This window comes from Sinocyclocheilus rhinocerous, unplaced genomic scaffold (assembly GCF_001515625.1).
Source record: "Sinocyclocheilus rhinocerous isolate Xijiao unplaced genomic scaffold, SAMN03320098_v1.1 scaffold1393, whole genome shotgun sequence".
In the NCBI taxonomy this organism is placed as follows: domain Eukaryota; kingdom Metazoa; phylum Chordata; class Actinopteri; order Cypriniformes; family Cyprinidae; genus Sinocyclocheilus; species Sinocyclocheilus rhinocerous.
This window is the reverse complement of record NW_015625613.1, coordinates 409720-427448: the sequence shown is the minus strand read 5'-3', so window position 1 is coordinate 427448 and position 17729 is coordinate 409720. Positions and strand designations below refer to the sequence as shown.

Sequence of the window (17729 nt, the reverse complement as noted above, 5' to 3'; positions counted from 1 at the left end):
CCCTCCATATTTGAGGTTAGTGCACTTCAGAAAACAAGCAGCTGTGAGCTACGTGTCTCACTGCCCTTATGAGTGACGCATATGACAGATCGAGCTGCCAATGTACTTTCATCTCTGAGTACAACTTTTTCTGCTGCACTGCAGAACAAACAAAATGGTAAAATAAGGCAGAGCACGGCAGTTCACAGTCAATAATTGATAGCTCTGTTAATGACTAGCCATAAGAAACACACAAACATTCTGAATATGCTTATCCAGCAGTGAATATTTGACAATTTATATAACAGATTAGTTGGAAAGGAAAGAAAAATACTTTACTACAAAATTACTTTATTAAATGCAACAGTGCATATAATTGATATATAACTTGTAGCTTATTTAATAAATGTGACCCTGGACCACAAAACCAGTCATAAGGGTACATTTTTAAAAATTGATATTTATACATAATCTGAAAGCTTTTTACAAAGATTTATACATCATCTGAATAAATAAGCTTTCCATTGATGTATGTTTTGTTAGGATAGGACAATATTTGGCCGAGATACAACTATTTGAATATCTGGAAACTGAGGGTGCAAAAAAATCTAAATATTGAGAAAATTTTCCAAATGAAGTTCTTAGCAATGCATATTACTAATCAAAAATTAAGTTTTGATATGTTTACGATAGGAAATTTACAAAATATCTTCATGGAACATGATCTTTACTTAATATCCTGATGATTTTTGGCATAAAAAATCGATAATTTTGACCCATACAATGTATTTTTGGCTATTGCTACAAATATACCCGTGGCTACTTATGACTGGTTTGTGCTCCAGGGTCACAAATGGAAAATAAATAGTTTCACATAATTAATAACAGACAGTTTTGCTATAGGGTCTTGTTAACCAGATGAAGAAATTAGGTCTACATATAAAACCTTGGATACAATATTTATATATTTATAAAAAACGTATGATTATTATCAACAATTTTGCACAAACAATCCAGTCTTATTAACCAGATGAATAAAACCTCGGATACAAAACAAAACATAGAATTTTTTTTTTTTATGTATAAACGTTCAAAAAAAAAAAAGCATATGATTATTATCAATTATTTTTCAAAAGCACAAAATGCCTATTGATTCACAAACACTCTTTCAAGTTACAGCCAACTTGATTTGTTTTGTTTGGATTGTTTGGTTGTTAATTGCTATAATGATGCTTTGCATTCATAGCGTGAAATTAATCCATCCTTTGGGAAAACAAATCCCATTCCTTTGTCATGAAGCAAATCTTCAGCAGTATAAAAGTGGGCTGCCCATCTCTAATTATCTTTTAATTTCTCTTCCAACAGAGGCAGTGTGGTGAGTGAACAAACGTAAAGTTTACTTCATGAATGGAAATCAGATCAGATGCAGAATCTCCTATTAATAATCCAGTGGACATTACATCAGACGTTTGAGATACCTACTGCTTTATTCTATACTGTTCTCATTTACCACATTCCAAACTAAATACATTTTCTTTTGCAAACTTCCTTTCAGCTCTGCAGAGTGCTTGAAACCATGCAGAATCTGACAGACCTCCCAGGCAACACGACGTCCAGCATTAACATCTCTGTCATTGTGAAGGTGTGTGTGGTGATTCCGTTCTTCATTGCCTTCCTGTTCTTCATCCTCCTGACGCTGTACACATTTGCATCTCACAGGCAGTTCTTTGACAGCTCCCGTTACATCCTCTTCACCTACATGCTGATCAACGACACCTTGCAGCTGCTCTCCTCTGTATCCCTTTTCTTGCTAGTGATGAGTTTTGTACAATTTGCAATCGTCTTCTGTGCTCCATTGCTGTTTGTGTCCACTGCTACCTTTCTAAACACCCCACTCATCCTTTCCACCATGTCATTGGAGCGTTACGTGGCTATTTTCTACCCGCTTCACCGTCCTGCCATCTGGAGACCTGAATGGATTTGGATCATCGTTCTAAGCCTCTGGATCATCAGCTGTATTCTGCCCACCGTTGACTTTGTCTTGATGCGGCTCAAGCCGAACGTAGATGTCCGTTCGACCCCTGTGCTCTGCAAAACTGCTGTGCTCAATGCTTCTCCCATTCAGGCTCTGTTCAAAGTCAGCCTCAACGGGATCTTCTTTGCAGTGGTCGCTGTGGTCATCCTCTTCACGTACATTCGGATCCTGTTGGAGACCCGGCGGATGCGGCAGGACCGGGTGTCAGTGAGGAAGGCTCAGCACACAGTGCTGCTTCATGGGTTCCAGCTGCTCCTCAGCGTGATGGCCTTCTCCCAGCCTGTCGCAGAACTCTTTCTTGTCCAGCGTGTAAACTTGTCTCAAGCAGATATGTCTTTTATCTATTATTTCTGCTTCATCCTGCTTCCCCGCTTTCTGAGCCCGCTCATTTATGGCCTTAGAGATGAGAGCCTCAGAAGCTATATGAAGAAAGTCATGCCTTGTTATGGTGCACGTATTGACCCACATAAAGAAGTCAAAATAACTAAATAAAAGTAACTAAAAGATCTATCTATCTATCTATCTATCTATCTATCTATCGTCTATCTATCTATCTATCTATCTATCTATCTATCTATCTATCTAATAATAATAATGTTATACCCATGTTATATCATTTTAGGTGTAAATTTGACAGTGTAAAAAATAATTACATTAAGATCTTATTCTTAGACATTCTTTAATTGATGTGCATTTGCTATAAAAGCAGGTTGAGAAACTTTGAGAATGAAAATATATTCAGTTCTGTGAAAATATAATTCAGAATTTCATTGTGAGAAGGTTCATGTCAGACAAATGAAGCGTAGTAATAATAATAATAATAATAATATAATTTGGTCTACAGCTACTCAAAAGTTTGGGGTTGGTAAGATTTTTTTTATGTTTTTGAAAGTCTTTACATTTACATAATCTTGATCAAAAATACAGTAAAACAGTAATTCTGTGACATTATTTAAAAAAACTGCTTTAATTTTAATTTCTTTTAAAATTTAATTTATTCCTCTGAATTTTCAGTAGTGATTTCTTCATTCTTCAGTGTTGCAACCATCCATCAGAAATTATTCTATTATGCTGATTTGGTGTTCAAAAAAACATTTCTTATTATTATCAATGTTGGAAACCAGTTGTAATGCTTAATATCTTTTGTGTAAACCATGACATTTTTATGATTCTTTGATGAGAACAGATGAATGAGAAATCTGTTGTAACATTATAAATGTCTTTACTGTCACTATTACTGTCAATTTGCTGAATAAAAGTATTAATTTCTTTAAACTTAACTTTGAACTTGCTGACCCTAAACTTTTGAACTGTAGTGTATAACATACATGATCTAAAAGTATATTTGTGAAATGTGAATGTGAATATACTACAGTATGTAGAAATGGAGGCTGTTATCAAGTAAAAACAAATCTGACCATTTATGATGCTCAATGTCATTTGTTAGCCTACTGCAATTTATGTTCACTGCATGCTTTTTTGAAGTCATATAAAATATTCAACACGGCCATCAAATTTTTATACTAAACTGGAAGAAATTTGAAATAGATACTTTGCATTTTGGAATGTTTGCTGTAAATAAGTATCTTATTCATACACATAAATATCTTACATGTGAGATTAAAATGAGCACATCCCATATCATAGTACAGTGTTTCCCAAGTGTTCCGTGATAGGTTGTCAGGTGTGCTGTGGAAAATTATCAAATTAAAATAAATAAATGTATAATACTACAAGCTGTCAGGCGGAAACTTCATATCTCTACATTTCATTTTTTTAATTTTATCAATGCTATTGGTCATCTTTACGTCTGTTTGTGGGTTTTACAAATATTTAGCCCATGAAAAGAGGCTGTGACTAAAACTCGTAACGCCATTGGATCCTCAGACTGTTGGCGAGACCTTATAACTATATGTATAACCTTATAACAGTATGGAGATAGATCTCTGCTTGTTTGCATTGCAAGGGTAAATAAAGAGCTGATGTTTGAATAAATAAAGCGTTTTCTTCACTCAAAAAACACTATGTCTATTAAGGCTTTTTTTTCAATGTACTAAACAACAGTAAGACAAAACACAGATCTCCATCATTCTCTGGTAAAAAAAAATCTCATAAGTATGCAAAATGTGGCATGACATTTCTGCAGTTACATCCATACGTGCTTTTCAGTACTTATATTACCCATAACACCTTGTTTGTGACAGGTATCTTTTGACTTACAGTGTGAATACAGGATGAACCTGCAGTTTTTAAAATATCTGTAAAAGTCAAGTGATAATGATTTTATATTAGACAATAAGATTAGAATTTAATGCATACTGCACACGCAAATACATAACAACAGTGTCTGTGGTATTAAGAAGCTATGTCTGATATGAATGTTCCTTGCTACATTCTGAAATGTGTTATCACTAGCAAAGTGTGTAATATAAGTATTCAGCTAGTATGTACTGACTACTAATTGTCTTAAATATACTAGTATTTGTGCTATATTCCATATGTTTCCTGTGCTTTATAGTGTCATATTGTCATTTAAATACTTCTGTGCATTCTAAAGAAAACATAACCATATTAAAAAGTCCGTATTTCAGGAAATAAATAAAAGGACATCCAAAATATAATGGGTTTGGGAGACATTGTAATTACCAGTAATTACAACTTTACTGGGGACAAGTAAATAGTGAGTAAATCATGTGTAAATAAAATACATGCAAATAAACAAAAATAAATGAAAAAAAAAATCACCATATAAATATAAATAAATATCTAAACAAACATAAACAAGATGAATTGTTATGTGATTTATTTGTTAAACATGTATTATGTAATTTATTTGTTTATTTAAAATACGATCTGATTGAGGCAATACAAGAGCGAATGTTTATTGACCACACACTCAAAACAATAATAGTTTGTGCTTTTAAGAAGCGTTATGACAGTTAGTAAGCCTCCCTTGGGTCTAATTAAAGCACAGAGTCACGTAATAAACATGTTTTCATCCTGCTTTGGGTTAACTGACAAAGGTAATAAGCAGCAATGAGTAGTCTCATGTTACATCAGTCCTTGGACACCATTTCTGTACCAGATGCTCCTCCAAACAACTAAATTACCTCTGCTGAGAGACACATTTTAAAATAATCTATTTATTAACTTCATCACCATTTAATCTTATCATTCCAGCAAGCCATTACCATTCCAGGTCATTATATGAAATCAGGGCTATGGTAGTGATGAAACATTAAAAAAAAAAATCTGCAGATAAACACATTGTGTGAGTTTTGTTCGCCCCAAATATTAATATAAACATACATGTGAACATGGTAAGCTTTAACATAGACTAAGGAATGTTATGCCGTATTGATGCTTGACTTTTTAACAATAAACTAGTGACTCGTTGTTTGACATACTTATTTTGGAGTAACATTTCTAATCAGATCTTGAGTTTTGCATCCTATGATATCATTATAACAAAGAGCATTTCATTTCTGCTCATCCATTTTCTAAACTTGCTTTGTCAGTTAATGCCAATGTGCATAGTACAATATAGTCGGGTCTATAAAACTGCAATTATATTTTCAGTCTACATTAACAAGAATAATTCTTCCCTCTCCAGTACTTCTTTTTAAGCATGACCTATTGAAAATACAATTTTGGGCCTAAAAATATTGCAGCTAAAATACTAATTGAGTGGTTTCTTGAGCTTGGAATTTTTTCCCTGTTCATTAATTAAATATTTACTCAAAAAAAATGCTAGTTAGTTAAGAACAGAACAATTTTGTGATTCTTTTCGCATTTTTGGTAACACTTTACAATAAAGCTTCATTTCTTAACATTAGTAACATTAGTTAACATAAACTAACAATGAAAAATAATTATAAAGCATTTATTAGTCTTAGTTCATGTTAATTTTAACATTTACTAATACATAAGTAAAATTAAAAGTTGTTTCTATCATTATTTAATTAAACTGAGCTGACATTATCAGAACCAGTTCCTTCCACTTGAAGATTGGAATACATCACATGGTGAAGGAGTCAGGAAAAAAAAAACCTTAGAAGAAACCAGATTCAGTCGGGGGGGGGTTCAGAACCAGTTCCTTCCACTTGAAGATTGGAATACATCACATGGTGAAGGAGTCTAAGCTGGCCACAGGGTCTGTGCAGAGAACTCGTCTTGTTATTTTTAAGAAAAGTCCAGTTATACAAATATTAGAAATGTGGCTTTCATATGAAAGATTGCTATCAAATAGCACACCTACGCTGCTAACTGATTATGAAGACCTGGCAAAGCAGCCATCAAGTGCTAGACAGTGTTCTAGTTTATTACATTCAGAGGATTTTGGTCCAATAATTAATCACGATCAAAGCATCATAATCAAAGTGAACATTGGACATATTTTATAAGAGCGGCAAAAGCTGTATAAAGCATAAAGTGTGTGGCATGTAAATTTGTGGCATATTAAAAATAGAACTAGAACATCAAATTGGATTTGTAACCTTGTATTTGTAAAGTTCAGTTACCACAGTCTGACAGCTCAATGCATTGATTTTCCATATTAAACACAGGCCTAGTATTTAAATCAGTGGACAGTCTGTTTTATATGAATGCAAGAAAGCACAGCTAAATGGCACCATCAAGTGACTGAAAACGGTTAGACATGTTACGTTGTAGCTACTGTAAATAGTGTCTCTAACTCAGGGGTGTCCAAACTTTTCCTAAAGAGGGCCGGATTCGATGATGTGGAAACACTGGGGGGCCGGATGCTTCTACCTATATATATATAATGTATGTGTGATGTTGAGTTGACAGTAGCTTGTGTTTTGTTGAGGACAAAAATCTGCAAATATCTTGTTTTTAAAGCTTTAATAATTATAACATAGAATGGCTTTATGGTATTTAATCTATTAACACATGAAAGCACAACCTGCATCAAAAATGTCTGTAATTTGGCCTGTATTTCATAACGCCCTTACGTTACATTAAATTGGCCTATATGTCTACATTAATTATATAAGAAGATTCTGTATAAATATGCAACATTTCTGCCACAATACCACAGTTACGGTTACTACAGTAAATCAAAATGTTGGTGATTTGTGGATTGAAAAGTATTCTTACTGCATTGTTGTCGCACAATGTTTTTCCTATTTTCCGCGTTAGTGTTGTTGAGAATGTCAGCGCTGTTTCATCTGCCTTTGACATATGTGGTTTGTATGGAAACCTCTGCTCCAAACTCAAACGCTTCTCACAGCGCTGTTTAGTGGCCTCGTGATCGAGATCAGTCAGCGCGTAAACGCATTTGTTCTGAGCTCGCGCTACGCTGACTTTAGGCAGAGCTAAAAACGGTCCGTGCAGCGCGGTTCAAACGAGTCGCGCTCTTCCACTTTTGACGCGTTTAGGAATTCGTGTGCGCTAAACAAATGAGAGCGCATATGAGTTATCAAATTGATATCACTCGCGTTTTACTGCTACATCTGGTCTAAAATGTAGTGCTGCCATCTTGTGTTGACATTTTGAAACTGCATAGGCCTATTTTGTAAATTATGCTTGGCGGGCCATATATAACATAGACTATTAAAACAGCTGCGGGCCGCTTAAAATTCATCCACGGGCCGCATTTGGCCCGCGGGCCGTAGTTTGGACACCCCTGCTCTAACTAATCTAACTAGAAAAGTTAACATAGACTAAAGATTATTAATGATAGGGTATATAAATGTTGGCTATATATTAAAAACTCTTCTATAACTAACACATAGTAATGTTAATGTTATATTAAATTAAATGGTCATCAGCTATAGTTCTCTGCTTTATGTTGTCTGAACATGATTCTGTCAACAGGTTTAAGTTTAGGTAGAGTATAAAATTGCAGTTTCAATTCTTGTGTTCCTTACGTATTAATATTTTAGGGCAGATATATTGTGTCAATAACTTTGTTGTAATGGAATACAGTGGCAAGAAAGCAGTAGGAATACTATTGGTTGTTTAGTGGACCTTTAGTTTTTAAAGGAGGGTCTTTATCCTGGGTTGGTAATTCACACAGTAGGTCTATAACTTTGTCACCTCAGTGTGGAAGCTAGACCAACAAAAGCAGTGGTGCAGTCTAACTAGAAAAGTTAACATAGACTAAAGATTATTAATGATAGGGTATATAAATGTTGGCTATATATTAAAAACTCTTCTATAACTAACACATAGTAATGTTAATGTTATATTAAATTAAATGGTCATCAGCTATAGTTCTCTGCTTTATGTTGTCTGAACATGATTCTGTCAACAGGTTTAAGTTTAGGTAGAGTATAAAATTGCAGTTTCAATTCTTGTGTTCCTTACGTATTAATATTTTAGAGGAGATATAGTCTGTTGATAACTCTGATGTAATGGAATACAGTGGCAGGAAAGCAGTAGGAATACTATTGGTTGTTTAGTGGACCTTTAGTTTTTAAAGGAAGGTCTTTATCCTGGGTTGGTAATTCACACAGTATGTCTATAACTTTGGCACCTCAGTGCGGAAGCTAGACCAACAAAAGCAGTGGTGCAGGGCCCCATTACCCAAACTTTACAGCAGTGCTAGTACAATTTTGAAATGTTGCAAGTGTGGAATGTTGCATTAAAAAAGACATTAACATTATGTGTAGAGTGAAAAGCCATATGGGACATGAACAAGTGACATGGGTTAGTAGTAAAGATCACAGACCAGACCTAAATCCAGGGAAGATCACAAAATGACTCGTTTTCCATCACAAGGACACCTTGACTCCACATGTTTGTTCTTCTGATGTCCAGTTAAAACAGATTTTTGTTTAATTTCTGTAAGATTAATCGTTTATGAAGTTCTTAAATGTTCTTATAAATGTGTATTTGTGATACATAGATTTGTATTTGTCTATAATGATATGACTTTTAAAGCCTCTGCAAAACATTTGGAAAAAAGGTTGTTTTAGTAATGAAATCAAGGAGCTTTCCGGGTAAAAAAAAAAAAATCATATTTCTATTCTGTATTATTCTATAGGCTACACTCAAATCACCGAACCCCCCCCCCCTCTCTCTCGCAGACACACACACTCGCGCGCACACACACACACACACACACGTACTTCTGGTGGCTCATCATGAGATGTGCACGTTCTTTCATGTCCTGCGTGAGAACTTAGTGCGCTTATGAAGAAGAATGAAAAGCTGTGGAATAACGCATTCGGCGCATTAATATGTAAGACCTCTTAAACATCTACCTTACAAGATGTCTTCATACGTTAGTCTCTTAATATGTTTATACGTAGTTAATATATCTGACAAATCGTTCGGTGAGATGTTCACTTCAGTGATGAGCGTGAAGCAAGCAGTTTTCGCAGAAAGACAACTCATCGATTATTTAAGAACTTACTTAGAAAACGAAATACAAAGACTTGACGATATCAAACGGTAAGAAAACGTAATTTTATCATTTATATAAATGTATTAAAGCCTCGATTAAGTTATTAAGCAATATAAATAGGTACAACCAGATGTGGTCATGTTTAATCGTTACACTGTAAGAAATAGCTGTGTTTTAAAAGTTGTACGACAGTAGGCTATATTTTAAGAACCATGACAAACTTTGCTCAACAAAGCCAGCGAATTTGTTTTCAGTTGTGTTTTATATTGAATCAAATAAATACTTTTCTGTCTTATACAAGTCATATTCTGTTCAGATATTAGCATTTTGTTGTTAGTTGTTTATTTTAAAATTTTATTAGGCCTAAAATAAAAATTAAAACGGCAAAATTGTAAAGGGGCATTTCTGTATCATGTTGTTTTGTTAACATGAAAACTATGCCAACACTGATGCTGACAGAACAGTTGTCGTTTTAATTAAATCTGATTGATTTTGTTGTTATTATGTTTAATGTTTTATATCATTCAAAAATTGCAACCAAGTAATAATTCTTTGATCTTTTTTAGATTCTTCTCAAGAGTCACATCATTGCACAGTGGGATATACAATGATCCATCAGCTACCATAGCTAATCCAATTGTTGCATTCAAACTGGTCAAAAGACTGAAGTCTGAATGGATGAATGTTGTCCATAGCAATGAAGCCGAAGAAAATATTGACGGTAGCTAGCTGACCTTCACACACATACTCATTTCAGAAAAGCCTTGATCCGTACAGCTTCAAAACTGTAGCTTCATGTGCTTTTTTCACTGTACTGGCTTGCTTCTCTTACTCAATTCTACCCCATCACAACCCCCATTTACTGTTTTCGTTAAGCCCTTAGGGAGGGCTACAGGAGAATGGAAGGCAGCTTACCCAAGCTGGAAGACCTTCAGGGAGCAGCGCAGGGGCTGATGAGACTTCAGGATGTGTATGATCTACATGTGGAGGGCCTTGTGCGAGGTCACTTCCAGCAAATCTCAAATGGAAATGCTGTTGATATTTACAAACCTCCTGTGTCTGATACGCTATCTGGGGATGATTGCTTCCTTATTGGAAAGGTAGGACACAATGCATTATTTCCAGTCTGCTAAGCATAGCATGGCATTAAAGCTAATCATTTCTTATTTGTCACAAGCTTAAATCTTAGAGGGCTCGAACACTACTGCCCACGCTCTCGAAGTTTGGAATGTGTTGTGAATCGCTGGGAAAACCTCTGGAAAAATGTGTTCAGAATGTGTTCCCGCCTGAGCTTAATGTTACTTCCTGATGTAGATTCCATACTGCTCAATTTTGTTTAGTCACTGACTCACTGGTGCCTCTTTTGTGGTGAATACCATACCAAATGATTTATACTTTTATTCCTTCATGCAAAAAGAAAAGCCCTGTTTTGTTGCCTTCTTCTAATAAGTACCATCTGTTCTCTTTACCACCACCCGAACATCTACCAAGTAAAATATGCTGTTTGGCCAACGATTGGCAACTTCTTTTAACATTCATAAAGTAACACATTGAATAACCAGTGACTAAATGGTTTTTGACTGAATTGTGTAAGAAGCATTTTGAGTCCAAGTGTCAGATATGTGGGTTGTCATCATCTTTTTCGCTTTTTTCCATTTCCATGTCATCTTTGTTATGCTATATCTGTGAGAGCTTTATGCTTGTAGGTGGCCTATGATTTGGAAGATTACTACCATTCTGTGCAATGGTTTGAGGAGGCAGTTCGTCTCTTTCGAGGAACAGAATGGAGTCCAGAAAATGAAGGCACACTTGAAGATGCCCTTGACCATTTAGCTTTCTCTCATTTTAAGGTATGGTACTTCTTATAAAATAAATATGTTTACACCAGGTATTAAGATCCATCTTGGGTGATCTGATCCAGTGTAAACAGGGTCCTGAACAGTTTGTTAAATCACATTTGGAGGTATCCAGTAACTCATGTGACCACATTTCATAATGCACCATGCTGGTGTGTTCCAGTTCAGTTAACTAAATGAAAAACTGCCTATTTGGTTGGTTGACAGGGTTATTTTAGTTAATTAAAACTAAAACCATTAAAAAAATACTTAAAATAAAATGAATGTTAACTGAAATTAAATGCGATTTTAAAAAGTCATTTTTAATATAAAAAATTATTTAATTTTAAATTAAATGCATTTTAAAAATCTTAAAATGATTTTGTTTTAAGCTAGTTACCAAAGCATCATTTCTCATTTTCATTTAGTTCAACTTGGTGTACTAACTAAACTATATAGAGATGTAATAATAATAATGACAATAAGACACAAACTTTAACTAAAATTAAAATGAAAATGGAAAATATAAAAAATAAATGTATAAAAATATGAATTCATAAAACCAGAAACCCTCCCCTCAAAATCTGGGCTCACAGGAGATACATTTTACAAGCAGATGTAAACAGCAAAGTGTCGTGGCTGACCACTTGTGATTGGATCACACAATGGATTTTAATAGTAGGTATAAACAGGGCCAAATTTTTATGGATGCATTTTGCAATCTATTGAAGAATTTACACTTGTTTACTATTTTCAATGTTTTTTAGACTGGAAACATATCTTACGCCCTCAGTATCTCCCAGGAACTATTGCTTCATGGTAAACCTCTGCAGTCTATCAGCCAACAGCAATGAGTGATGCATTGAGAAAAAAAGCCAAACAGATCAATTTATTTTTAACTCATAAATAAAGATAAAAGGGATAGTTCACACAAAAAATAAAATTCTGTCATTAATTACGCACCCTCATGTCGTTCTAAACCTGTAAGACTTCCGTTCATCTTCGGAACACAAATTAAGTAAACAGTGTATGCTGTTCTGTGTCAGCTGTGTCATGTGGAAACGTTTTCTATGTTGTTTACGCTTTGATTTGAATGAAAACAACGTATCCGCGTGGCGCAGCTGACACAGAACAGCATACGCTGTTTACATTCAGTGGATACCCTCCAAAATGGTGCTATAGGGTGACGCGGCGGAGACAAATTGTTTACAGTAATAAAGTCGTTATTTCTGTTTTCTTTGCATACAAAAAGTGTTCTCGTAGCTTCGTAAAATTACGGTTGAACCCCTGATGTCACATGGATTATTTTACCGATCTCCTTGCTTCGTTTCTGGATGTTGATCGCGTTAATTACATTGCTGTCTATGGGAGGGTCAGAGAGCTCTCAGAATGCATCAAGAATATCTTAGTTTGTGTTCCGAAGATGAAAGAAGGTCTTACGGGCTTGGAATGACATGAGGGTGAGTAATTAATGACAGAATTTTTATTTAATTTAAATATATCAATATGTAAAATTCTTTATCATATTTCATCACAATGCAATTTCAATCTTGTCTTCTAGATCCTGTGAACATTAGGGTACATTTCAACGTGGAGAAGTATGAGAAGCTCCTAGATGAAAGTCCGCCTGTTACTAACCAAAGTTTGGTTTTGAAAAGGCCTGACTCCACCAATCTGAGAACCAGGAATGTCTATGAGAAGCTGTGTCAAACAAAAGGTTCTCAGGTATCATTCCGCACTGTGCTTGTGATTCAAACAATGTAGTGTTCACCGTTCATCAGAGCTTCTATCTTGTATACCATCTGTTCTTGGAAGTATTGTAAGCTACACAAATATTAAATGTTAGCACATACTGTATGTTAGCAAAAGAACATTTCAGACATTGCCACTCAGAAGTAATTTCAAGGTTCATTGCAATTTCTAAATGGAGTAGCTTTCACTAAACTTCCGCTAAATAACTGCATATGATTCCTGTCATAAAAAGAAAAAGTACAAAAAGCAGCAAAAGTCAAAAGTTATGGCAAATCCTCTGAGGAGTTTGGTAGAATTCCTCCCATGACAGCATGAAGAAAATTGCACAGCAGTCAGATTTAGATCATGAAGAAGGTCACATGAAACAATGACCTGCTTTAAATGTTAAGTGTGTAATTTCCGCACAACTAGTCGCACCAAGTGGAATTTCAGTCTGTTTGTTTAGGCTACTCAATCATGTTGGACAATGACAACATAGGCTCAAACAATGGTGTACTTGTGAACTTGGTACTTGTCTGTCTGTATAATAATAGTTTCTTGTATAATAATTTACTTTTATAATTTACTGTATAAATTACTTTCTTTTTACAGCCAAAGCATTTTGAGAACCCCAGCTTGTTCTGTGACTTTTTCACCAATGGCAACCCTGGCCTATTTCTGCAACCAATTAAACGAGAGCTAATCAGCCTGCACCCTTATGTTGTACTCTTCCATAGCTTTGTCACCCGAGCTGAAGCTAAAAGCATCAGAGAATATGCCCTTCCAGGGGTGAGTGCCTTTATGTGGAAACATACAGAATTGGATATGCAATGGGCATTTTACCAAGATGTAGAAGTAATTTGTTTAAAATTAAACAAGGCATCTCTAATAATGCAGCATGCTGTCTTTGATATTAAGTACAAGCAAGAATGAGTGAATTTGGACCATAACTGGGATGTTATTAAGTCCTTTACATTACTTCATTTTTGGTTTGAGGGATAATGGTTGGCAAAGACTAGAGCTCTCACTTATTGCCAGTTCTCAGCTGAGTTTTTCCTGCTTCCATTTTCTAATTTGTTCTTTTCTGAACAATACATTTTTCACTCACTTTTCATCTTACTGCTTTAACAAACTATGCATGCCGGTTACTGGCCAGCTCAACATGGAGAGACTCTTTAAAATGTCTGTATGAAGCCAGTTTCTCAAGAGATACACAAACTTTTGTGTGCTGGTTTTTCTTCCTTTTCCAGGCATATTTAACCATACAACATAAGCCAGCCTTAAACTGAGCTGGAGAGAAGATGAAGAGCACATTATGTGAATAAGTCATGCGGTCGGAATCAACTGTGCTCACAGCTCGTCAGTTATTCCACCCAGAGTGTTTTTCTTTTCTTTTTCTTTTTTGTGGGAGCAGACTAAGCGTTAAATCATGTCTTTCCGTCCTTTTTTTGTGCTGGATTGAAACTCCCTGCTAGTAGTTCTGTTTTTTCTTTTTGGAATTCTCACATAACAGAGACTGCAAGGGAACATTTTGTTTTGATCCTGTCTATTTGTACTTTTTCTAAGTCTCTGTCTGTATCTGCATCATTTAAATTTATATATTTCATGTTTTCCTTCAGCTCAGAAGATCTGTGGTGGCATCAGGAGTGAATCAGTCCACTGCGGAATATCGCATCAGCAAGAGGTACAAGTATTTTTCTTAAGAAAACAGTTAAATCAGCTCATCTATAATATGCTAGTATACTACTAAACATTTAAAACCAACATATCTCAATGGTAAATAATACAAGTAATAATATATCCCATTTTTTTCTCTTTTTGTACTTCCTTTAAGTGTAAAGTGGCTCTGACATTACAATTTTTGTCAATGATCTTTTAGTGCATGGCTTAAAGAATCAGCCCATGGAGTTGTGGGCAAAGTGGACCGGCGCATCACTATGGTCACTGGGTTGAATGTGCAGCCTCCTTATGCTGAATATCTCCAAGTTGTAAATTATGGCATCGGAGGACACTATGAACCTCATTTTGACCATGCCACGGTGAGTAACAAGCATTTTTTTACTCTATATTTTCCAAAACATTCACGTACGAAAGACATTTTCAAAAAATCTGAAATACTAAAGTGTTTTTCAATGCAGACATTTTCTATTGATAATTATTTTTGTATGTACATTCATTGTGTGTCATGATGCAGACCCACTGTGGATAATGCGATTTTTTTTTTTAATGGCAGTCTGACTCTAGTCCATTGTACAGACTAAAAACTGGGAATCGTGTGGCTACGTTCATGATATATGTAAGTAAATAATAGTTCAGCTCTTGATTGCTTACTTTTTTAATTAAAAAACAATATCTTCACAATATCGTGAGTATGTGAGTTTTGGAAGCACTGAACAACTTTTTTCCTTCTTTAGCTGAGCTCTGTGGAAGCAGGAGGATACACAGCCTTTATTTACGCTAACTTCAGTGTTCCTGTAGTGGAGGTATAGAATCCCATACATCATTCTTTACTCTGCACAGCTTTCAGAATGCTATTCCCTGCCATTCTGAGTGATAATAGATTGTTTGCAATTGAGGTCAGACATTTCATTGGATATCCTGTTACAACAAAAGCTTTAGGGTTGGGAGTCAGTGTTGTTTCAATAAATGAACTGTTGAAGAAACCTGATAGATAGCTATCTAGAATTTTGAACTTTCACTTCCAGGCACTCAGCTTTTCACCACCCACTAAGGGGATTTTATCCCAGCAATAGAGGTACCTTAATAGAGGTTCAGGATTTTGGCTATTACATACAAAGTCAAATAAGCATTTAGACTACAGAATATAACTATATTAAGATTTTTCTTTATTCTTATGTTATATGATTTACAGTATCAACTGATAGGTTCCAATGAGTATATTTGTCATTTTCATTTTTTATGTGATCACTTTCCAGAATGGTGCTCTCTTTTGGTGGAATCTTCATAGAAATGGTCAAGGAAATGTTGACACTCTTCATGCTGGCTGCCCTGTTATTGTTGGCGATAAATGGGGTATGATTGTTGTATCACATGATGTCTTATGTATCATATATTATATCCAAAGCCACTTACATTGCATTCAAGGTATACATTGGTTAAGTTGATTTGATATAAATTCACTGGAAAATCAAACCCATGAATTTGGTGTTGCTAGTGCCATACTCTACTAATTGAGCAATAGGAATGCTCAAACTGCAGGTAACAACTCCGGAAAAGAAGCGTGGAAAATTAAAACAGCAAAGGAAAAATGTGAACCTTCAATGAAAAGTTCTGCTATTATTTACTTTTATACTGTCCTGTTAAGCTAAAAAAAACTTTAAAGTTGTCCTTATATACATGTGTTATATTCCAAGACATTTGAAGCCTTATATTTTCTGTAAAAAACATACCAATATTAACCAAATTAGTCGCTGTCTTTTCTTTTCTAGTTGCCAATAAGTGGGTTCATGAGTATGGGCAGGAGTTCCAACATCGTTGTAGCCTTAATCCTGAGGAATGAAGAAAGCAATAGACCATTTAAAGTACAAGAGTCAACCCCCTTGAAGGAGTAACATTGGCAAGCGATGGAATGAAAAGCTGAAGAGGGGGGAGAGATGTCTGCCTTCATGAGTGATTTGAGACCACAGCTTTAAGGAGAGTGACACATGGATAATTCTCATGGCTGTCTAAAGAGCACAGGGAAATAAAGAGATTGCCATGGTGTATGTTTGTGTGTGGGTTAAAGAGTGGTTTGGCATACAGCCCTAAGGGCAAGCTGACCTTTTCTTCCTGCTTTCCAAGATAAATTCCAGAATGTTTGATGAAAATGTAAACTACAGATGTTTACGTGTACACACACACACACACACACACACACTCACACACACCAAAAAGAATAATTTGCCCACTTGGATGTGTCTTAATTTTGACACACTACTTGTATATAGTGCAAATCTGGTACAACAGTATGTTGTTTATGGTTGCAAAGTAACTCACATAAATGTTATAAACATATAAATAAACAATTACAGTTTTTCTGAATTGCTAAAACACTAAAACCCCATCTCTGAACCAAATTCTCACTAGCTTAAACCAATTTGTCGAATAAAGCACTCTTTCTGCTAAACCTTAAACACGTTTAAGACGATATTACTTGTGATGTGGACAAAGTCTTCAGTCTAGACTCAAGCACAAAGACATGATGCTGAGACAGAATGAATCTCTCATCACCCTGATTTTACAATTGCACAACTTACAGTATTTGAGTGTACTGTAACATACTGTAACGTGTTCAGAATGTTGTTGTGTTGTGGAAAACAATGTGTTTACAGTTTTTCTCGATTGCTTAAACACTATCACCAGGCTTTTGAACTAAAATTTCAAAACCATAACGCCATTTATCAAAAAGCACACCCATTTCCCTAAACTATAAACACTATTCCCCTTTTTGACACATGAATCAGATTTGTTGAACTGTCACTGCAAAACTCTACACACAAATCCCTTCATTTCTCATTGCCTAGACCATGTTGTCATTTAGAAAGCACTAGCATTCAATATTGTTCACTCAAGTCAGCATAGCTTGAGCTCAATTAGCACACAGTTACCCACGTGGAAACACTAAGAGTCAAAATTTATCACACACCAATCAGAACCTTCAATAGATAGATAAAAGAGCCCAAGTCAGTTCATTCAGTTTTGGAACAATGGATCCAGAGAGATGTGATTGAAAAGGTCGAGGACACCAGAGAGGAGGAGGAAGAGGATGAGCAAGAGC

The 17729-nt window shown here is 35.3% G+C and overlaps 2 protein-coding genes across 4 annotated transcripts; both read left to right on the top strand.

Annotated features, from left to right (window-relative positions):
* Positions 1–1555: 1555 nt before the first annotated feature.
* LOC107758778 (olfactory receptor 2AT4-like) lies at positions 1556–2506 on the top strand. Its single transcript, XM_016576597.1, has one exon. It carries the CDS (start codon positions 1556–1558, stop codon positions 2504–2506), a length of 951 nt encoding a protein of 316 aa, XP_016432083.1.
* A 6614-nt stretch (positions 2507–9120) lies between these two features.
* LOC107758562 (prolyl 4-hydroxylase, alpha polypeptide III) lies at positions 9121–16827 on the top strand. 3 transcript variants are annotated; one of them, XM_016576348.1, is made up of 13 exons: positions 9121–9221; positions 9953–10107; positions 10263–10486; positions 11093–11236; positions 11989–12040; positions 12783–12946; positions 13565–13741; positions 14572–14636; positions 14832–14991; positions 15186–15248; positions 15367–15435; positions 15889–15985; positions 16402–16827. In XM_016576348.1, the coding sequence occupies exons 2-13, from the start codon at positions 10065–10067 to the stop codon at positions 16470–16472; spliced, it is 1329 nt and encodes a 442-aa protein (XP_016431834.1). In that variant the 5' UTR covers positions 9121–9221; positions 9953–10064; the 3' UTR covers positions 16473–16827. The 3 variants fall into 3 exon arrangements, with proteins under 3 accessions (XP_016431834.1, XP_016431817.1, XP_016431826.1); XM_016576331.1 differs by having other exon boundaries at positions 9121–9433; XM_016576340.1 differs by lacking the exons at positions 15367–15435; positions 15889–15985; positions 16402–16827 and having other exon boundaries at positions 9121–9433; positions 15147–15196.
* The last annotated feature ends 902 nt before the right edge of the window (positions 16828–17729 follow it).